This window comes from Jaculus jaculus, chromosome 7 (assembly GCF_020740685.1).
Source record: "Jaculus jaculus isolate mJacJac1 chromosome 7, mJacJac1.mat.Y.cur, whole genome shotgun sequence".
In the NCBI taxonomy this organism is placed as follows: Eukaryota; Metazoa; Chordata; class Mammalia; order Rodentia; family Dipodidae; genus Jaculus; species Jaculus jaculus.
Window position 1 is genome coordinate 145,342,732 of NC_059108.1, and position 23,444 is coordinate 145,366,175.

The 23,444-nt window shown below is 46.3% G+C and overlaps 1 protein-coding gene across 1 annotated transcript in view; it reads left to right on the forward strand.

Moving 5' to 3' along the window:
* The window catches only part of Dpf3 (double PHD fingers 3), a 359,744-nt gene that overhangs the window by 163,200 nt on the left and 173,100 nt on the right, over window positions 1-23,444 (forward strand). Inside the window, exon 3 of the mRNA XM_004649423.3 lies at window positions 18,027-18,134. Coding sequence (XP_004649480.1) covers window positions 18,027-18,134 — 108 coding nt within the window. The remainder of the gene's footprint in view (window positions 1-18,026; window positions 18,135-23,444) is intronic.

The window sequence follows — 23,444 nt, forward strand, 5'->3', positions numbered from 1 at the left end:
GTGTTTTGGTTTTTTTGAGGTAGGGTCTCACTCTAGCCCAGGCTGACCTGGAATTCACTATGGAGTCTCAGGGTGGCCTCGAACTCACGGCGATCCTCCTACCTCTGCCTCCCGAGTGCGGGCATTAAGGGCGTGCGCCACCACGCCCACGCCCGGCTCTTTCTAGCCTTCTTGCACAGCCTTCTATGTTGAAGCAACTGGGCTGCTTGTGCCATCGGGTTTTCCAGAACTTGGATCCACTGATTGCATTCCCATGAATTGGTAATTAGCTCTAGAGTTTTGTCTAGCTTCATTTTTTTGTGTGTGCTTTTTTTTCCCCTCAATTTTTAAAAACATTTTCCATGATTATAAAAAATATCCCATGGTAATACCCCCCCCACCACTTTCCCCTTTGAAATTCCATTCTCCATCATATCCCCTCCTCATCTCAATTATTCTACTTACATATATAAATACCAACCTATTAAGTACCCTCCTCCCTTCCTTTCTCTTCCCTTTATATCTCCTTTTTAACTTACTGGCCTCTGCTACTGAGTTTTTTCCTTCTCACGCAGAAACCCAATCATCTGTAGCTAGGATCCACATATGAGACAGAACATGTGCCGCTTGGCTTTCTGGGCCTGGGTTACCTCACTTAGTATAATCCTTTCCAGATCCATCCATTTTTTCCTGCAAATTTCATAACTTCACTTTTCTTTACTGCTGAGTAGAACTCCATTGTATAAATGTGCCACATCTTCATTATCCACTCATCAGTTGAGGGACATCTAGGCTGGTTGCATTTCCCAGCTATTATAAATTGAGCAGCAATAAACGTGGTTGAGCACGTACTTTTTTTTTTAATTTTTTTTAAAAAATTTTTATTTATTTGAGAGCGACAGACACAGAGAGAAAGTCAGATAGAGGGAGAGAGAGAGAATGGGCGTGCCAGGGCTTCCAGCCTCTGCAAACGAACTCCAGACGCGTGCGCCCCCTTGCGCATCTGGCTAACGTGGGACCTGGGGAACCGAGCCTCGAACCGGGGTCCTTAAGCTTCACAGGCAAGTGCTTAACCGCTAAGCCATCTCTCCAGCCCGAGCACGTACTTTTAAGGAAATGAGATGAGTCCTTAGGATATATGTCTAGGAGTGCTATAGCTGGGTCATGTGTGTGCTTTTTCTGAGAGGAGTATCTGGTCTGGGATCTCCCTTTTACTTCGGCTGGCAGTCCTTGATGGTAACCATTGGGATTCTTATTCCATTAATGTAAACATGAGCCATTTGATTTGAGGACATCATCATTTTTTCATTTATCCCATAGCCTATAAAGAAAAACATCTTCTACTGAAAATTTTGGTCATTATGAGGTATAGTTGACATGAAGGGCAGGATAAATTATTTTCCCATTTATTTATTTATTGTACTGGTTTTTGTTTGTTTGTTTGCTTGTTTTTCGAGGTAGGATTTCATTCTAGTTCAGGCAGACCTGGAATTCACTATGTAGTCTTAGGCTGGCCTCAAACTCACATCAATCCTCCTACCTCTGCCTCCCAAGTGCTGGGCTTAAATGTATGTGACAACACGCTCAGCCTATTTTCCCTTTTATTTACCAATTTTCTAATAATGATTTGGCTCCCTGGTCTTTTATTTACTTATTTGTTTACTTGTTTATTTATTGAAGAGAGAAAACAAGAAAGAGGCAAATGAGAGAGAAAGAGAGAGAGATAGAGGGAGAGACTGGTATGCCAGGGTCTCTAGCCACTGCAAACAAACTCTAGACACATGCGCCACCTTCTGCATCTGGCTTTACTTGAGTACTGGGGAATCAAACTTGGGTCCTTGTTTTTTGTTGTTGTTGGGGGTTTATTTTTGTTTGTCTTTTTAAAAATTGATTTATTTAATTTTTATTAACATTTTCCATGGTTATAAAAAATATCCCATGGTAATATCCTCCCCCCGCCACTTTCCCCTTTGAAATTCCATTCTCCATCATATTACCTCCCCATCTCAATCATTGTACTTACATATATACAATGACAACCTATTAAGTTCCCTTCTCCCTTTCTCTTCCCTTTATATCTCCTTTTTAACTTACTGGCCTCTGCTACTAGGGGTCCTTGGGTTTTGTAGGCAAGCGCCTTAACCACTGAACTATCTCTCCAGCCCTCCCTGGTCTTTTCCTGTGGTGATCAATAAAGTTATTATTATTATTTTGTTTTTTCAAGGTAGGGTATTGCTGTGGCCCAGGGTAACCTGAAATTCACTGTGTATTCTCAGGCTGGCCCCAGACTCACAGAGATCCCCCTACCTCTGCCTCCTAAGTGCTGGGATTAAAGGTGTGAGCCACCACACCTGGCTACTGAAGTTATTTTGAGTAGCATTGTGAACTCCCAGATTTAAACGTAGTTAATGCACTTCAGTCCATTGTAACCATTGTTCTGATTGCTTACCTGTCCTGTCGTTGGACAGTAGGGAGTTTTGAAACATTCTCAAGCTCTCTCTGATGGCCTCCTTGCCATTTTAATCTCGGGACAAAATATTTCAGGCTGACTTATGTACTCTTTTTCTGTTTGTTTATTTATTTATTTTTTTAAAGATTTTTTATTTTCATTTTGCTTTAATTTCCATTTTTATTTACTTACTAGAGATATATATAGAGAGTGAGAATGGGCATACCAGGGCTCTAGCCACTGCAAACAATCTCCAGATGCATGCGCCAACATGTGCATCTGGCTTACGTGGGACCTGGAGAATTGAACCTGGGTCTTTTTGCTTTGCCGACAAGTCTCTTAACTGTTAAGCCATCTCTCCAGCCCTCTTTTAAAAATTATTATTATTTTTTGTTTATTTGAGGTAGGGTGTCACTCTATCCCAGACTGAACTAGAAATCACTATGTAATCCCAGGTTGGCCTCAAACTCTTAGCAATCCTCCTACCTCTGCCTTGCAAGTGCTGAGATTAATGGTGTATGCCACCATGCTTGGCTTAAAATTTTAATTTATTTGTTTGAGAGAGAGCAGGGCGGGGGGTGGAGGGAGAGGAAGAGGCAGACAAAGAGAGAGAATGGGTGCGCCAGAGCCTCCAGCCACTGCAAAAGAGCTCCAGATACATAGGCCCCTTTTGCATCTGGGTACTGAGGAATCAAACCAGGGTCCTTAGGCTTTGTGGGCAAGTGCCTTAACCACTAAACCATCTCTCCAGCCCCAAATTAAGTTTTTATTTAGGAGAACTATATATCTCCTGCAAGTTGCAAATGTAGTACATTGAAATCCCGTATACTCTTTCCTCCATTTCCCCAGGATACACGCATCTTAAAATATCAAACCAGAAATTGATATTGGTAAAATGTGCGTACAGTTCTGTGGCCCTTTATCCCATGTACATCGTTGGGTAACCATCACCACAATCGAGTTACAAAACATTTCTTTTTAAAGTGCTTATTTATTTTTATTTAGTTATTTAGAGAGAAATGGGCAGGGATATATAGAGAGAGACAGAGAGAGAAAGAGAGAGGAGAGGATGGGCATTCAGGGCCTCCAGTGTCTGCAGACGAACTCCAGATGCATGTGCGCCCTTGTGCATCTGGCTTATGTGGGTCTTGGGGAATCGAACCTGGGTCCTTTGGCTTTGCAGACAAGTGCCTTAACCACTATACCCCAAACTGTTTCATCAGTACAAAGATCTTCTTCATGCTGCCCCTAATATAGTCACACCCAGCTTTCACTCTCATCATTAAATCCTCTTACTCCCCTCATTTATATAATAGCTGTCACAAATATTTGCTCCCTACACATATAATGGGTGGTTTGTATCATTTCTTCTACGTTCACTGCTTCATTCTTCTGTCCTTTGCCTTCTGCTTTTAACACCAATGAGAATTTCTTTGTTTTCCCACTTATTTCAGTTCTCAGTTTTCTTGTCAAGACTTTGTTTTTCATCTGTTCTGCATGTCTTGTGGTTAGCGAGTGGGATTTTCTTAGGCTTTGTTCTGAGTCTGCATTTATTGATAGTTTTAGGTTATCAGCTTTCCCAGAACCTAGCCTGGGTCGGCCGATACAGAAAGACTCAGCTCCCAGAGTCCTTTGCTGGTCTGCCCTCAACTTTTGTTGTTTTCTCTTGTTTGTTGTGTGAATAACATTTAGGATATATAGCTATACTCACGGGGGAAGGTAAAAGTTTACCTGCTTTACGTTTCTAGAAGCAGAAGCTCCTGGATTTGCTTTTTCTGTTTATTTTTCTGAGATAGGGTCTCACTCTAACCCAGAACTCATTCTGTAGTCCCAAGCTGCCCTGAACCAACAGTGATCCTTCTACCTCGGCCTCCAAGTGCTGGGATTAAAGGTGTGTGCCACTATACCTGGCCTTGCTTTTTTTGTTTTTATTTTTATTTTTTGTTTTCCTGAGGTAGGGTTTCACTCTTGGCCAGGCTGACCTGGAATTCACTATGTAGTCTCAGGGTGGCCTTGAACTCATGGTGATCCTCCTAATTCTGCCTCCCGAGTGCTGGGATGAAAGGTGTGCGCCACCATGCCCGGCTTTTGTTTTTTCATTAAACAAAAATATTAACAAGCCGAGCATGGTGGTGCACGCCTTTCATCCCAGCACTCGGGAAGCAGAGGTAGGATTGCTGTGAGTTCGAGGCCACCCTGAGACTACATAGTGAATTCCAGGTCAGCCTGGCCAAGAGTCAAACCCTATGTCAAAAAAACCAAAAAAAAAAACCCCCAGAACAAACAAACAAAAAAAAAACCAAGCTGGGCGTGGTGGTGCACACCTTTAATTAATCCTAGCACTCAGGAGGCAGAGGTAGGAGGATCACCATGAGTTCGAGGCCACCCTGAGACTTCATAGTGAAATCCAGGTCAGCCTGGGCTAGAGTGAGACCCTACCTTGAAAAACCAAAAAAAAAAAAAAAAAAAAAAAAAAACCAAAACAAAACAAAAACAAAAAACAACCAAACCAAACAAAATATGAATAGCTTTACTCCACTATAGAAAGCATCCCTAATCTGAAAAGAATCTGAGATTGGTCAGTATGTAACAATGCTGGGGATCAAACCAGGCAGGTGTATCCCCCATATCCTGAAAATCCAAAATGTCAAATTTCAGATTTTGGGACATTTTAGATCTTGAGTTGTCAGACCAGCAATGATAATGTCTACATAAATATCGCAAAGTCTGGTAGTCCCAGGCACCTCAGATGAGGGTTGCTCAACCTGGGCAATTCCATCCAATGAACTGTTCCTGCGAAAACACCCCACTGTCCTCACTGTGCCCATGCCCATGCCCCAGCTAGGGTTCTTACGTCCCTTGTGACCCGTCCCTCCCGCCCCCTCTTCCTTTCCCCAGCCCGTTGTTTCTCAGGAAGCAGCAGTCACTGGCTTGCTTTCCACGCGAGAATCATAATACTGTGCTCTCCTTTGGGTCACCTGGTGTCTTTTACTTAGTATAATCATTTTAGGTTCATCCATGGTTTGTTTGACAGTTCAATTCCATTTTATGCCGAGTCAGCTTGCTGACAAAGAGTTAGACTTGTTTGTAGTTTTTGGCTCGTTCCGATAGAGCCGTTATGAATATTCGTGTGCAAGTCTGTGGATGGACACGTGCATTAGCTTCCTTATTCCTCCTAGGCCCTGGGAATAGAGTGGCTGGATGGTAAGGAAAGTGTATGGTGTTTGTTTAACATTGTAACAGTTTTCCAAAGTGAAATGGAAAGTGGTCATTCCAGCAGTTTGTACAAGTTCCTCATCTTTTTAAAAAATTTAAAATTTATTTAGTGCCAGGTGTGGTGGCGCCCACCTTTAATCCCAGCACTCGGGAGGAGGCAGAGGTAGGAGGATTGCCGTGAGTTTGAGGCCACCCTGAGACTCCATAGTGAATTCCAGACAGCCTGGGCTATATAGTAAGACCCTAACTCGAACCCCCTCCCCCAAATCATTTATTTATTTTAAGCAGAGGGAGTGAGAAAGAGAGAGAGAGAGAAGAGAGAGAGATAAGAGAGAGAGAGAGAGAGAGAGAGATATCAGGACCCCTTGCCACTACAAACAAACAACAGATGCTTGTACCACTTTTTATGTCTGGGTAACTTGAGAATTGAACCCCGGCTAGTGGGCTTTGCAAACAAGTGCCTTTAACCACGGAACCCTCTTCTCAGCCCTTCTCCCCAATTCTTTTGTATCTTTGCCAATCCTTGGTGAGGCCAGTTAAAAAAAAAAAGCTTAACCATTCTAATGGGTATTTTATTGTGGCCTTAATTTGTGTCTCCTTGATCAATAATGCCACCAGCTCTTTCTGTGTGTTTACTTATGGCTGATAATGGAAGACAAGAGTCTCTCGTCTGTATTCACACTCACCATCTCTGTGACTAGACATGTATTCTTCCCGCATCAAACAATTGTTCAGTCCTCTGAAGATAACTCCTGAATATCCCACGGAGTTTTGTATTCTTTCTTTTGAAAAAAACACATTGTATTTTATTTATGAGAGAGAGAGAGAGAGAGAGAGAGAGAGAAACACAGATACAATGAATGCTACTGCAAAAAAACTCCAGATGCATGTGCTACCTTGTGCATCTGACCTTACGGGGGTCCTGGGGAATCGAACCTGGGTCCTTTGACTTTGCATACAAATGCCTTAACTGCTAAGCCATCTCTCCAACCTTTTTTTTTTTTTTTTCCTTTGAGGTAGGGTCTCACTCTAGCCCAGGCTGACCTGGAATTCACTCTGTAGTCTCAGGTTGACCTGAAACTCACAGTGATCCTCCTACTTCTGTCTCCCAAGTGCTAGGATTAAAGGTGTGTGCCCCCACGCCCGGCTATGACCTGTTTTTATGAGGCCTTGAACTTTTTCCTCTGACTTCAGCAGAGTGCTAGGATCATAGGTGCGAGCCACTCACTTAACTTTTTTGTTTTATTTTATTTTTTTTTTGTTTTTTTGAGGTAGGGTCTCACTGTAGCCCAGGCTGACCTAGAATTCACTATGTAGTCTCAGGGTGGCCCCTAACTCAGGGTGATCCTCCTTCCTCTACCTCCCGAGTGCTGGGATGAAAGGCATGTGCCACCACGGCCAACACTTCTTATTGACAAACTTTCATACACACTGAGCCATGATAATTCCCTCCCCTCCTTTACTTTTCCCCTCACAAATCCACCCTCCATCATGTCCCTTCCCTCTCTCAGTCTCTTATTTTGATGTCATCATATTTTCCTCTTATTATGATGGTCTTATTAGGAAGTACCAGGCGCTGTGTGGACATGGATATCTAGGCCATTTTGTGTCTGGATGACAGTATTGTAAGCAATCCTACCCTTCACTTGGCTCTCACATTGTTTCTGCCACCTCCCCCGGAATGGTCCCCGAGCCTTGGAGGGTGTCATAGAGATGTCTCACTTAGTGCTGAACACTCCACTGTCACTTCTCGGCACTTTGTCCAGTTTTGAGTCACCCCAGTGGTCACCACCGTCTGAAAAGAGAAGCTTCTCTAACCAAAAGTGAGAGTAGCATCAATATATGGGCATAAACATAAGTGTTTAGAGACAGTTTGATGGGCATAATATATCCATTTAGCCAGATAACAGTGGTAGTTTTACTTCTAGGGCTTATGACCTCCCCAGCCATAAGCTTTTAGTTAGGTTTTTAGTACCAGGCCTGAATTTCTTCCTGTGGAGTGGCCCCAAATCCATTCAAAGAGCAATTGGTTTCCCCCCCAAACAAACATGCCATCATTGCACCAATTGGTACGTTTGGCCTGGCTGACCAGCCATAGAACTTGCCGGGTCCACTGCTGGTTAAAACCATTGCTGACTTTCCTCCCCCAACAGCCTGCACAGCTCTTTCCAGCATCCTGACAGCTAGTCAAGAGGGAGGAGGCTCCAGCTCAGCTCCAGCTTGATTTCTTAGTGACTTGTAGCATGTGATTGTGATATCTTTAGCAATAGGGCCTTATCATCCAGTTCTGGGGGGCAACCAAGAGCCTTGGCAACAGCCTGCAATGTGTGGGGGCCCTAGGGGCCTCCCTGACCAACAACTCACTGGAAGGTTTCCCATCACCAGCACTGAAAATTTCCTAATAACAATCTATGGATTCTGGGCACAACATTATCCATCTCCACAGGATACTTCTGGGCAAACTCTTATTTTTTAAAACTTTTATTATGAGAGAGAGAGAGAGAGAGAGAGAGAGAGAGAGATTTTGAGAGAGAGCGAGCACATGCCAGGGCCTCTAGCTACTGCAGACAAACTCCAGAAGCATGATCCATCTTGTGCATCTGACTTACGTGGGTCCTGGGGAATCAAACCTGGGTCCTTTGGCTTCATAGGCATGCGCCTTAACCCCTGAGCCATCCCACCAGCCCCAAACTCTCTTTCTTTTTTTTTAAACATATATATTATTAGATAACGAGGAAGTAGGTTTTCATATGGTCTATTCATAACATCTTAATTTTTTTTTTTTTAAAGGTAAGGGTCTCACTCTAGCTCAGGCTGACCTGGAATTTACTGTGTAGTCTCAGGGTGGCCTTGAACTCACAGCGATCCTCCTGCCTCTGCCTCCCAAGTACTGGGATTAAAGGCATGTGCCACTCCACCTGGCAATAACATCTTAAATTTTCATTAACCTTCCTCTCACCTCATCCTCTCTACTTTCCCCACCCTGCTGACCCCACCAATTTTCTCTTTCTTTTTTTTCTGAGATAGTGTCTCACTCTGGCCCAGGCTGACCTGGAGCTCACTCTGTAGTCTCAGGCTGGCCTCTAATTCACAGCGCTCCTCCTACCTCTACCTCCAGAGTGCTGGGATTAAAGGCATCCGCCACCTCTGCAAGATCTTAACAGGCCATTGTGTATAAATAGTATTGTTTACTTAAGCAGGTTCCTATAGATAGACATTTAGATTATTTCTAGTCTTTTTATAGCATAAATGATGCCACAACAAATACACATTTTTGTTTCTGTATGTGACTCAGTGTCCTAGATTCATGGAAATGGACTTGCTAAATCAAATAGGAAAATGCTTATGTAGTCTCGCTAGATATGCCAAATTCTTCCTCATCAGGTTGGGCCACTTGGTTTTCTGCAAGCGGCGGATGAGAATGGTGGATAAAACATTTCTAACAATAGATTATTTCAACAGAGTACAGTAGATTGCTTCATGTCAAGGTGAGGACATGTTGAGACACATGTGTGTGTGTGTGTGTGTGTGTGTGTGTGTGTGTACAGCTTGTCAGGGATATTGTCTAGGTGATTTTTTTTTTCTTTTTTTGTGAGGTAGGGTCTCACTCTAGCCCAGAATGATGTGGAATTCACTATGGTCTCTTGGCGGCCTTGAACTCGCAGCGATCCTCCTACCTCTGCCTCCCGAGTGCTGGGATTAAAGGCGTGCGCTACTACATCTGGCTTGTCTAGGTGATTCTTTTAAAAAATATTTTATTTATTTGAGAGAGATACTGAATATAAGCATGTCAGGGCTTCTTGCCACTGCAAAAGAACTCCAGATGTGTGTGTCACTTAGTGCATGTGGCTTTATGTTGGTACTGGGGAATTAAACCTGGGCGGTCAGGCTTTGCAAGCAAGCACCTTTAACCACTGGGCCATCTCTCTAGCTCCTAGATGATACTTGTACCAGTGCACTGGTACAATGTGCATCAGTACTGCTAGGTACACATTCTAATTTTCTTATTCTTAAAAAAATTCCTGTGGAAGCCGGGCGTGGTGGCATGCTCCTTTAATCCTAGTACTTGGGAGGCAGAGGTAGGAGGATAACCATGAGTTTGAGGCCACCCTCAGAGTGAATTCCAGGACAGCCTGAGCTAGAGTGAGACCCTACCTCAAAAAGCAAAAACAAAAACAAAAACAAACATAAAAATTCTTGTGAGGAATGTAGAAAGTAGGTTCTGGCAGTTTTTCTGTTTCTCTATATACTTAAAAATATTTAAAAAATTTAATAAATATTTTATTTTTATTTATTTATGTGAGAGAGAAAGAGAGTGAGAATGGGTGTGCCAGGGCCTTTTGCTACTGAAAATGAACTCCAGATGCAGGCTCCACCTTGTGCATCAGGCTTTTATAGTTACTGGGGAATCAAACCTGAGTTCTTAGGCTTCTCAGGCAAGTATCTTAATTGCTAAGCCATCTCTTCAGTCCTAAAAATATTTTTACTTAATTCATTTGAATGTGTGTTTGTGTATGTATAGGAATGTCAGGGTTTCTTGCTTCTGAAAATGAATGTTAGATGCTTGTGCCACTTTATTTCATTAATTAATTTAGTTTTGGTTTTTGAGGTAGGGTCTCGCTGTAGTCCAGGCCGACCTGGGAGTGCTGGGATTAAAGGCGTGTGCCACCATGCTCAGTTTGACCTGGAATTCACTCTGTAGTCTCAGGGTGGCCTCAAACTCACAGGCGATCCTCCTACCTCTGCCTCCCGAATGCTGGGATTAAAGTAAGGCACCACCTGCCCGGCTATTTTTTTTAATTTTATGTCTGGGTTTTCAAGGTAGGCTCTCTAGTCTGGGCTGACCTGGAATTCACTATGTACTCTCAGAGTGGCCTCGAACTCACAGCAATCCTACTATCTCTGCCTCCTGAGTGCTGGGATTAAAGGTGTGAGCCACCATGCCTTGCTACTTTCTAAGTTATTATTTATTATTTATTTTTAAGGAGAGATGAAGAGAGATAATGGGCATGCCAGGGCCTCCTGCCATGGCAAACGAATTTCAGACACATATGCCATTTTATGCATCTGGATAAATGTGGGTACTGGGGAATCGAACCTGGGTCATTAGGTTTTGTAAGCAAGTGCCTTTCACCACCGAGTCATCTACCTCTCCAGTCCTTGTGCCCTTTTTTGTGTCTGGCTTTATGAGGATGCTGGGGAATCGAACCTGTGCTGGCAGGCTTCCCAAGCAACTTTAACCACTTAGCTATCTCCCTAGCCTCTCTCTGTATATTGTATATGCCCTAATCTAATGTTTCACATTACCAGGATGCATTTCTCTGTGAACAATTGTATTTGGTGAAGTTGGTGATTTGATCTGAACATAAAAATGAATGCCACAAGAATTGGCTTACTGGGGGCATCACATGTGAAGGCTGGGTGCTCCTTTTCTCATGGCTTAAGTTTAGGGAGCTGTTTTTCTTTCTTTCTTTTTTTTTAAAATTATGTATTTATTTATTAGAGAGAGAGGGAGAGAGAGACACACAGAATGGGTGTGCCAGGGCCTCCAGGCATTGCAAATGAACTCCAGACACATGTGCCACCATGTGCATCTGGCTTACGTGGGTCCTGGAGAATCGAACCTGGGTCCTTAGGCTTTGCAGGCGTGTGTGTTAACCACGAAGCAATCTCTCCAGCCCTGGAGCTGTTTTTCACAGAGCAGGACTCTTAAGTTTTAGTCCTGCTGTTTCCAGGCACCCGGTGGAATGGCTTAGCTGGGCCTTAGGTAGGGTAGAAGGTAAGTTTTGTCTTCGGCTGTGGGCTGGACTCCTGTCGATGTGTGGCTTTGGGCCAGCTAGGTTGTCACTGTCAGCCTCCCCATCCCAGACCTTAACTGTCTTGTGGGGTTGCTGCTATCACTACGTAAGTGTGGGTATGTAGGAAAACCGAGGAAGGCCAGCATTTGTAGCTATGCCCTCTTCCAGTGTGATGGTGGTAAGGAGCTTGGGAACCCTCGGACAGAAAGGGCAGGCTATGTTTTGGGGGTCAGGGCAATCTTGGCACAAAAAAATACCAGAACTGAACCTTTTCTTTCTTTCTTTTTTTTTTTTTTTTGGTTTCTCGAGGTAGGGTCTCACTGTGGTCCAGGTTGACCTGGAATTTTTTTTTTTTTTAAATTTTTGTTAATTTATTTGAGAGTGACAGACAGAGAGAGAAAGAGGTAGAAAGAGAGAGATAGAGAGGGAATGCATGCACCAGGGCCTCCAGCCACTGCAAAAGAACTCCAGAAGCATGTACCACCATGGGCATCTGGCTTATGTGGGTCCTGGGGAATTGAGCCTTGAACCAAGGTCCTTAGACTTCACAGGCAAGCACTTAACTGCTAAGCCATCTCTCCAGCTTTATTTATTTATTTTTATTTTGTTTTATTTTATTTTTTTGGCTTTTTGAGGTAGGGTCTCACTCAAGCTCAGGCTGACCTGGAATTCACTATGTAGTCTCAGGGTGGCCTCGAACTCATGGCAATCCTCCTACCTCTGTTTCCCAAGTGCTAGGATCACCCGGGCTTATTTATTTATTTTCAAGCAGAGAGCAATAGAGAGAAGAGACAGAAAGAATGAGTGTGCCAGGGCCTCCAGCCCCTGTAAACGAACTCCAGATACATGTGCCACATTGTGCATCTGGCTTTACATGGGTCCTGGGGAATTGAACCTGGGTTGTTGGGCTTTGCACACAAGCACCTTAACCGCCATGCAGTATCTCCAACCTTAGGTTCAGTATTTAATAACAGTTCAATAACTCATGTCCAGTCTTTCACAGAGTCAATTTTATTTTTGAAAGTTTTGTACACGTATAGAATGTATTTTGATATTCACCCCCTATTGACTTTTCTTGTCCCTTTCCCTCCTGCTGGCCCACTTCTTTTTTTAAAAAAAGGCAAGTGCTTAACCGCTGAGCCATCTCTCCAGCCCCCACTTCTTTTCCTCACTGGTTCAACTTCTACTTTGGTGTTTTTTTTTTTTTTTTTTGTGACCCACAGAATTCAATTAGTTTTGTCTGCTTGCCTGAGCATGAGTGGGGGATTTCTTTCTTTCTTTTTTTTTTTTTTATCAGAACACTGGGAAACTTACCAGTGGTTACATCACTGATGACAAATGTTTTCTACCAGTAAAGGCCAATAGCTCCTCATGGAAGGGTGGGGTCTCACGAGCACCTCTCCCATCCTGATGATGAGACTGTCATGGGCCTAGTCTGGTGCTGGTTTTGTTCAGGTCACCACAGCTTCCGTGAGCTCATGAGCGTGACAGCCACATGTGTGGAAGGCAGCATTCCGTAGCACTCTTCTGCATCATCTGACTCAAGCATTTTCTCTATCCCCTCTCCTGCAGTGTACTCTGGGCTTTGGAGGCGATGATAAAGATGTCCTATTTAGGGCTGATCACCCAACACTCGCTTATTCTCAGCACTTTGATGGGTTTTGAGTTGCCTCAGTAGCTGCTGCCCACTGCAAAAAGGAGCTTCCCTGACCAAAGGAAGGAGCAGCGTTATTGGCATAACCATAACTGTTTAGAGCGCGTCGTCTTGGTGAAGAATCCTTGGAGCATATCCGTACCTGTCTGTGGAGGTCATCAGTGACCCGTTGTGGTGACGTGATGGCAGCGAGATGTGAAGGAACTCTTTGAATGTCACGAATGGCCCAGAGAGAACCCTGTGTTAGTGTGGAGGGCTGGGGACAGATGGTAAAAGACAGAAGTCTTTACTTATTTATTTTGGTTTTTCGAGGTAGGGTCTCACTGTAGCCCAGGCTGACCTGGAATTCACTATGGAGTCTCAGGGTGACCTCGAACTCATAGCAATCCTCCTACTTCTGCCTCTGGAGTGCTGGGATTAAAGACATGCATCACCACGCCTGGCTCAGACAGCAGTGTTTAGATTCTCCATTTAAAGCTCCTGGTCCTATTACCTGGCTCTGAGCAGGTGGAATCATTGCTTTATTTATTTATTTATTTGCTTCTATTTCTATCTGGTTTCTTAGCTTCTTGGCTGGCTTCCCTTCAAACTCAAGTGGGCATATGGGATGGAGGTTTTGAATGAAGACCATATCTGATTGCTGTTGGGATAGACAATGGGCACATTAGCAAAAGTTCAAGAAGGTAGATTTGGATTCAAAGTAGGGTCAGGATGGATCACTTTATTGTAAGTATTGGCTAACAAGCTGTCCTGTGAATAAAGTTTTCTATCGTAGGGAAGTCTCAGTGGGAGTTATGGGTTCCCCTTTGGAATATAGTTTTGAGTCTGGTAGGAGCAAGAGGAAGTCATTCTTGTTCTTTTTTTCTCTACTTTAATTGTGGTCCTTTACCCATGCCCCTCTTCCCTCTCCTGTCATTTAAAACTTTTTTGTTTTGTTTTGTTTTTTGAGGAAGGGTCTCGCTATAGCACAAGCTGACCTGGAATTCACTCTGTAGTCTCAGGCTGGCCTCAAACTCACAGCAATCCACCTACCTCTGCCTCCCGAGTGCTGGGATTAAAGGGGTGAGCCACCACACCTGGCTTCATTGTATGATTTTTTTTTAAATTAATTTATTTATGAGAGAGAGAGAGAGAAAGAGAGAGAGAATGGGCATGCCAGGGCCTCTAGCCACTGCAAATGAATTACAGAGGCATAGGCTAGCTCGTGCATCTGGCTTACGTGGGTCCTGGCTTTGTTGGCCAGTACCTTAACTGCTCAGCCATTTCTCCAGCCTATCTTTTTTTTTTTTTTTTTTTTGAGGAAGGATTTTGCCCAGGATGACCTGGAATTTATTCTGTAGTCCCAGGCTAGCCTGAAACTCACAGCGATCCTCCTACCTCTGCCTCCTGAGGGTTAAAGGTGTGTGCCACCATGCCTGGCTCTTGTCAATTAAAAAAAAAAGTTATTCATTTGAGAGAGGGAGAATAAGAGAGAGAATGGGCGTGCCAGGGCCTCCAGCCATTGCAAACGAACTCCAGACAAGTGCGCCACTTTGTGCTTCTGGTTTACATGGGTCCTGGGGAATCGAACCTGGTTCCTTTGGCTTTGCAGGCAAGCACCCTAAATGCATCTCCCCAACCCTCTTGCCAATTTTGTTCCATCTTCTGCCTTCTTCATAGCTCAGGCTTTGTCAGAGATGCTCAGAATCCAGTACCTACTTGCACACTTGAGCAATGTGTGCACGGCAGGATATTTGCCTGGAATCTGCCGACCATCTAGACACGAGGCCCGCCTTAGCCCGTTTTCCTCTGGTTCCTGTTCTCCAGGGCACAGTGCGAGCCTGGCGTGTGCCTCCCACCAGGCAGAGCGAGGGGACTGGTGTTGTGGCTCCAGGCAACAGAGCAGCCGATCACACAGGGGCCTCTGAGACTGGAGGGGTAGCTGCGACATTGGTTGCTAGGGAGCACTGGTCCCCCCTCTTATCTCCGGCCTCCTGCTTCGCCTCCTCAGTATCTACCCTTAGCCTCAGGCTCACTCTTCAAGGTTAATTTCCCTGACAGCAGCTGGGACGCCATCCTCCTCCATCTTCCCCAACACGCAGGCCTTTGAGTTATGCGCCTCCTGTTCTAATGAGATAAACAGCATCGGGTCTCACGAGGCTCCTCTCTTCCCTCTGCAAGTGGGACCGCAGGGCTGAATGAGTTGGCCCTATAAAGGAGCCTTGGCACCATCAGCTTGGCAAACAGGGTGAGGAAGGGGCTAGGAGCCCCTGGGGAGTTCTTGGGGTCATTTACTTGTTGAGACAAGGCGCATCTAAGCAGCATTTAGAGCAGCCTGTGTCCATCCTACTGGTGAGAGGACCGAGCGAGGGCGCGGGTGGGAGGGGGTGGTCACATGGCGTAGGGTCCGAGAGTCATCTGCGCCAGCTAACTTGGCACCATCAACAACTGATGTTTGTCAGGCTTTCACGTTTGTAGAGAAAGCTTTCTTGTAAATGTCAGTGAGTCCTCACAGCGGTCCCGGGAGGTAGGTGTCGCAGATGCCCTGATCTTACAGTTGGGAGGTGCAGACGTGGTGTCCACACCACGGGCCTTCTCCCAGCTCGAGACGGAATGAAACAAAATAAGCCCCTCTTTCTGGATGTTCAAACAGTTGCTAACGGTGGCTCTCGAGAAGTGGGTCTACAACTTCAGGGGGGCCCAAGGCCATCTTGGTGCCACCAATCAATCCAGGGGCAGTGGGAGAGTGTGGTGCCCAAAGCCAGTGGTGAGACATTGCAGAATTCTACTTTTTTCCTTTTGTTTTTTTGAGGTAGGGTTTCACTCTAGTCCAGGCTGACCTGGAATTCAATATGTAGTCCCAGGGTAGCCTTGAACTCACTGTGAGCCTTCCAAGTGCTGGGATTAAAGGCGTATGCCACCACGACCAACTTTGGGTTTTTGTTTTTTTTTTTTTTTGAGGTAGGGTTTCACTGTAGCCTAGGCTGACCTGTAATTCACTATGTAGTCTCAGGGTGGCTTTGATCTCATGGCAATCCTCCTACCTCCAACCTTAATAGTTTCTGGGAATCAAAGGGGCAGGGACCCAAACCTCCAACGTGTCCAGAGACTTATGATCTGCGGGAACAGCAGTGTGATTGGAATGATATTTAGCATATAAAATTACCTGAACAGTTTGGTTCCTTTAATGCTGGGATGCTTTGGACCCAACCCAATGAATGGGCAAAGATGATAGGTAAAAATGAAAAAAAAAATGAGTGACTGGATATATAGCAATGGAGTTTTAAATAGATTTTTCTCTACAAAGGCAGTGACTGAAAAGAGTTTTCCCCTCTTAAATTTTGAGGGCCCTAAAGTGGAAGGCAGCAGATGGGAATAGGTTTGTGATGTTTCTGAGCCCTGTGGTCCTAGGCGTCGACAGTGATACTCTCGCGTGGGGCTGCTGACAATGGACAGCTGTCACCACCACCCTTCTCTACAATGACAGACGTGGGCTTTAGCGTGGAGCCGGAACACACACATTCACTCACCAATACCAAGTGTGTCCTGCAGGCACAGTTCTAGCTCTGAAGACCCTGTCAAGAGTAGGACAGACGAGTTCTTCCCTTGCTGGCCTTTTTCCTCCTGTAGGCGTGGTTGGTGACTTGGTCAGCTTGTTTGCAGAGACTTGAGTCTCTTTAGACTGCACAAGATCACCTCGCTGGACCCGAGCACCCGCTCTGCTCTCCCCCACCTCCGCCCCTTACACTCTTCCCTGGGAATAGACTCTGGTTCTAATGTGGAGAGTCCACACCCTTTCTGGCCGCCACACCATAGGCCACTGGGACCGTAGGAGGCCTGGTGTGGTGGTGCACGCCTTCAATCCCAGCACTCAGGAGGCAGAGGGAGGAGAGGATTGTCGTGAGTTCGAGGCCACCGTGAGACTCCATAGTGACTTCCAGATCAGCCTGGGCTAGAGGGGAATCCTACCTAAGAAAAAGAAAGGATGATGAGCAAGAAGCCACCTTTTGGGGTGCTTGGCATGACAGTGAGGCTGGTGGTGTGAGAAGCCAAATGCAGAGACAGCTTTCGGGCGGCAGACAGTGTGGAGGCCCGTCCCTCCTCTGCACTCCTGCCTGTGTCTTTGTGTCAGGAGGTGGGAGAGGAGACCCAGGAACTCGAGCCACTCAGGTAGGAGCAGGTCTCGTGAGGTTACCCAGGGATCCATCTCGCCTCTGCAAGCTACCAGCCCCTGACCGTGGTGGGAGCAAGTAACATGGCCTCTCTGTCCAGGTTGCCTGCAGGAAGGGAGCCTGTTGCCCCCGCCTGCCCTGGACAGAGGAGCAGTCACGACAGAGCCCCTCTGCCTTGCAAACTGAGACCGACTCTGGACAGGTCCCTTTACAGTTTGAAGGTCCCTTTCTGGTGTTCTTCCCAGGCCAGATGACAGAACTGGTTCTGCTAAAGGTGGTGGCCCCTCTTGGCATAGGCTTGCCGGACTGTGGTGGAGCGGACAAAGCAGGGGTCTGGGGTCAGAGGACAGCTCACACGTTGCATCTACTGTCACCCAACTGTGTGGCCTTGTCAAGTCCCTCCACTTCTCTGGGCTTGCCTCGCCTCTTGGTGTGAATGACAGGGTTAGGTAGGGTAGTGGGCAAGGCCCCTTTCAGTCTGTTGGCTTTTTTTTTTATATATTTAAAAAACATTTTTATTTATTTATTTATTTGAGAGAGACAGACACAGAGAGAAAGACAGATAGAGGGAGAGAGAGAGAATGGGCGCACCAGGGCTTCCAGCCTCTGCAAACGAACTCCAGACACGTGCGCCCCCTTGTGCATCTGGCTAACGTGGGACCTGGGGAACCGAGCCTCGAACCGGGGTCCTTAGGCTTCACAGGCAAGCGCTTAACCGCTTAGCCATCTCTCCAGCCCTCAGTCTGTTGTTTTTAATCTCTAATGGTCTCTGTCCACAGGCCTTGCTCCGGGCCAGTTATACACATACCCTGCTCGTTGCTGGCGCAAGAAGAGACGATTACACCCGCCTGAGGACCCAAAGCTGCGGCTGCTGGAAATAAAGCCTGGTGGGTACCCCGTGTTGAGCTGGTGGGAGTGGTGGGGAGCCATGGGCTAGCTCATGACGGGTCTGGCTGCCCTTTTGCCTTTTTCTAGGGCAAGAACGGTACCCACGAGGGACTCAGAGGCGTGTCTTTGCCTCCTGTGTGCGTGAGCATGTCTAAATGTCCTCTGAATGCCACTGTCTTCTGGGGTCTAAGGTTTGCTTTTGTTCTCATCTCTTGCAAAGCCAGTAGCAGCAAGGTGCCAGGCCCAAGTGACTCTCCTACCAGAGCCCAAGGAGCTGAGAGCTTTGGTTAGCACTGCTTCCTTTGCAGCCTTATGTAAAGACACCTTGACCCAGGTTTGTGTTACCGAGGAGCTGAGACTGTCCTGGGGGATTCTCTCCCAGTACGCATGTGAATTTCTGGAACATGAAGCTTAGAAAAGGCCAAGTGGGGCTTAGCGTTTAAGGCGTTTGCCTGTGAAGCCAAAGGACCTAGGTTCGATTCCCCAGGACCCACTTTAAGCCAGGTGTGCAAGGTGGCGCACGTGTCTGGAGTTTGTTTGCAGCAGCTGAAGCTCCTGGTGTGCCCATTCTCACTCTCTCTCTCTCTCTGTGCCGCTTTCTCTCTCTCAAATAAATAATTTTTTTTTTTTTTAAAGAAAAGGTTAAGTAGTTTAAACTGGAACTTGCTTTGGCCATGTGGAAGAGTTGGGCTCAAAACTTACCCCTGGAGGCTGTCTTCACGCTTATGTCTGGGTTGCAACAAGGCCAAGAGATTGTGTGGAGTCCTTACCTTATTATTATATATTTATTCATTTTGCCTGTGTGGACAGTATCTATGTTAAGGTTGTGTGAGTTTGTGGATAGTGTTTCCATGTGTGGGTACAGAGGCAAGTGTCTCATGGGCACATGTGAGAGGGACAGAGGAGAATGTCTCATGGCCTCCTCTATGGCTTCTGGGCATGTCTCCTTGAGAGGGAGTCAGACACGGAGCCCGGCGCTGTGAGTTTTTGGCTAGACTGGCTGACCAGTGAGCCTCAGCAATTCTTTCTGGGCTTCCTCACAGGACTGGGTTACAGCTGTGTGTGGCCACTCCCAGCTCTTTGTGAAGGGGCTGGGGATTGAACTCAAGCTGTCTCAGGTCCTCTTAGGCTCTCACATGAGGCCTTAGTTTTTTTTTTTAATATTCAAATGAATTTTATTTATTTATTTTTTTTATTAAATAGAAACTTTGTATGGACACATTATGTGTTGGCACCATCCTTTCCCTCCTTCGTGTTCCCATTCCACTGAGGGCCCTCCTTAGTGGGATTACTGGGATTCACCATGAGGTTGTGGGTAATGAGCTGTGAGAGCAGCAGTCAGTCATTGTGGAGAGGGAAAATGCCTCTGGATATTCCTTCCCGTGCTGCGGCTCTTACAATCTTTCCGCCCTCTCTTACACAAACTTCCCTGAGCCGTGGTGGGTGTGTTTTAAGTCTACTTTACTGTTGAGCTCTCAGCAGCTTCTGGAATTCTGCTCTGGTGCATTCTGAGTGTCCTCAGAGTCTGTCTCCATCTCCCTGCCCTGGGTTGTCAGGCTTGCCGTGGAAGCAGCATTCTTGCTCATGTCACAGATTCGTCTGTGGTTTCACCTGGACCCTGGCTGATGTGTGAGGGGTTAGCTCATCTCCTGCCAGGATGGCCTTGAACTCACGGTGATCCCCCTACCTCTGCCTCCCAAGTGCTGGGATTAAAGGTGTGCGCCACCCCTCCTGGCGTTTTGTTGATAGATTTTGATTGTCCTCAGTTCTCACTGCTTTCTGCCTGGAGAACACAGGTCCCAAACACACTGAGAGCCCCTCACCAGTTTGGAATGCATAGACCCCAAACATACCATGCCCCTTCGAGGCCTTAGTTTTAAGGGAACCTTTTTTTTAAAAAAAGTTATTTGAGAGTGGCAGAGAGAGAAAGAGGCAGATAGAAAGAGAATGGGACCTCCAGCCACTGCAAACAGACTCCAGATGCATGCACCACCTTGTGCATCTGTCTTATGTGGGACCTGGGGAATTGAGTCTCGAACCAAGGTCCTTAGGCTTCACAGGCAGTTGCCTAACCACTAAGCTATTTCTCCAGCCCCTAAGGGAACCTTTTTACAATGGGATGGTTGCCTGTACTTTGGACCCAACTTTATGCTGGGTAAAGATGACAGGTAAAAAATAAAAAATGAACCGGGCATGGTGGCGCACGCCTTTAATCCCAGCACTCGGGAGGCAGAGGTAGGAGGATTGCCATGAGTTCAAGGCCACCCTGAGACGACACAGTGGATTCTAGAACAGCCTGAGCTAGAGTGAGACCCTACCTCAGAACAAAAAAAGGAGTGACTGAATATATGGCAATGGGATTTTACATATGTGACTTGAGAACATTCCAGGGGTTCAGACAAAGCCAAAATAACCCTTCCCATGGTCATCATGGTGACAATGACCTTGTTCTTCCCTTTCCACACTGACTTTATAGGCTGTAGTTGCATGGAGTGAGATGGTTTCGATGATTCGCTTTCACCTGAATTTCACGTGGCTATCATTTTGTCTTGAGGGCTGTGTGGAGACTGGATTATTCAGGGAGTTGTATCAATGTCCATACACTGTTTCCAGGTCCTCACAAATCAGGAGGATGGCTGAGTTACCTGGCTGTCCCCAATGCTTGCTACAGCTATAGGAGATCCGAGACTCATCGAGTGACCCAACCATAGAAGTACTAAGCAAGGTACATGTGTCATGTCACATTAGCTAGTAGCATGTTAAAAACAGGGAGGAAAAGAGGTCGGGAGATGGCTAAGTGGATAAAGCTGTCAGGCTGGAGGATCTGAGCTCAATCTCCAGAGCTTGGTGAGCGTGAGTAAACACACACACACACCAGGGCCTCCAGCCACTACAAACGAACTCCAGACGCATTTGCCACCATGTGCATCTGGCTTACATGGGACCTGGAGAATTGAACCGGGGTCCTTAGGCTTCACAGTCACGCGCCTTAGCAGCGAAGCCATCTCTCCAGCCCTTATGTTTCCCTTTCTGATGTTACCAGGGAAACCAGAGGTGAATCAGTGCTTCACTGACACCCAAGCAGGCTAATGTCTACCTACTTAAAGCATTACCATTGGGGCTGGAGAGATGGCTCAGTGTTTAAGGCGATTGCCTGCACAGCCTAATGATCTGAGTTTGGTTCCCCAGTACCCATGAAAGCCAGATGCACAAAGTGGCGTGTCTGGAGTTTGTCTGCAGTGGCTAGAGGCCCTGGTGTGTCCATTCTATCTATGTCTGTCTTTGCTTGCAAATAAATAAAAATATGTATGTTTAAAAAACAAAAAGCCACTTCCATCGCCCTGGGGAGTAGAGAGGGAATGGAAGGATAAAAATGTCTTAAGCCCATTTCATAGATGAGAGAACTCAGTTGTAGACAGAGCTAAGTTTATGGTGTGCTCCATGTATCTAAGAACCTCTGGACCGTTGCTCATGGGACTGAGGCAAAAAGCAACAGTTTTCTAAGCGTTTGTCCACAGACTTTTTTACTCCGGGCACCCTGGCCTTCCAGCCTGCAGCTCCAAGTCACTGTGAAGAGAAGGCACTGGGCGTGGTGGCACATGCCTTTAATCCAGGGCTAGAGTGAGAACCTACACCGAAAAAGCAAAAAAGGAGCCAGGCATGGTGGCACACGCCTTTAATCCCAGCACTTGGGAGGGAGAGGTGGGAGGATCACCACGAGTTTGAGGCCACCCCGAGACTACATAGTAAATTCCAGGTCAGCCTGAGCTAGAGTGAAACCCTACCTTGAAAAACAAACCAAAACAAAGCAACAAAATAAAACAAAAAGGTGAGGCTGGTAGTTTTCTGTACTGCTCCCCTCCAGCATGCCATGGCTACATTGTGACCCTTAGAAAGTCTTCCTCAGTCTCTGCTCAAGCATGGAGCAGAAGTGGTGGTACCAGATTTAGGGTGCAAAGACCCAGTGGTTGAGGTGCTCAGGGCTCCTGAGCAGAGCCCTCTCTAGAGAGGTTAGCCATGCCTTTGGGAGTTTGGCCCTTAGGGATGACTTATTCTCAGGCGGGCTGACCTAAGCTTCCTGCGGTCATCTGGAGCTGGGTGGGAATCGGGAGCTTGTCAAATGCACAGCCCTTCGTCTCGGGAACTCGTTCCTTCTTGGGGACATCGGAGCTGCTACTCAGCCTGTAACACCAAGCCCCACACCTCAAAGCCTTTGGCCAGGTGATGGGCATTTCCTGTCCGGTTCCGAATCAGTGCCGCCGGGTTCTCTCTGGTGCTCAGGACGTCTGCAGGTACTGAGTAAAATCACCTCGGGAGTGCCCTGCGCCCTGGCATGACAGGTCTCGGCCCAGTACCTGGAGGTGCCCAGGATAAAATCGCACCACCGAGGCAGCGAACCATTCTCTCCTCAGACGTGATGCAGGGTGACACTTGAATTCTTCACAAGAGTCGATATTTCAGGACAGCACCTTCCTTCAGGACCTCAGCAAGAACATGTGACTCTTTTCATGCAAAAGTAGAAGGCGGTGGCCCCTCTGGGTGGATTCCCCTTCTGGTAGGTTGTGGAGCAAGGGCTGGACCTCAGCCCCTCCCTAATGACCCCTGCATGTAGATTATGTAATCACTTAATTTTTAGATGCAGATGTATCTAAATACAAATATATTACTTTACATATGAGACAGCCATGTGTTTATAGGAACAGCAAACAGATAATGAAAACTGGTAGAAGGTCTCTTGATGGGGTCTGGTTAAATAAACGCACAGAACTGGGAACGAGCTCAGGGGTAGAGCACTTGCCGGGCAGGGTGAGGCCTTGGGCGCAATCTCTAGAACTGCTGGGAAAAGCAGTCGTATAAAATGCAACATTATGTTGTCTTTTCAGCTTTTAAAACTATTTTTTATTGGGCCGGGCGTGGTGGCGCACGCCTTTACTCCCAGCACTCAGGAGGCAGAGGTAGGAGGATCGCAGCGAGTTCGAGGCCACCCTGAGACTACATAGTGAATTCCAGGTCAGCGTGGGCTAGAGTGAGACCCTACCTCGAAAAAAACCACAAAAAGAACTATTTTTATTTATTTGTATGTACAGAGAATTAATGAATGAAAGAAAATGGATATGCCAGGACTCTTTGGTAGTGCAAAGTAATTCCAGATACATGCACCACTTTGCACATCTGACTTTATGTTGGCACTGGGGAATTGAACCCTGGTTGGCAGGGTTTGCAAGCAACCGCTGAGCCATCTCCCCAGCCTTATTTTGTCTTTTAAAAAATTTTATTTATTTATTTATGAGACAGAGAGAGGGAGAGAG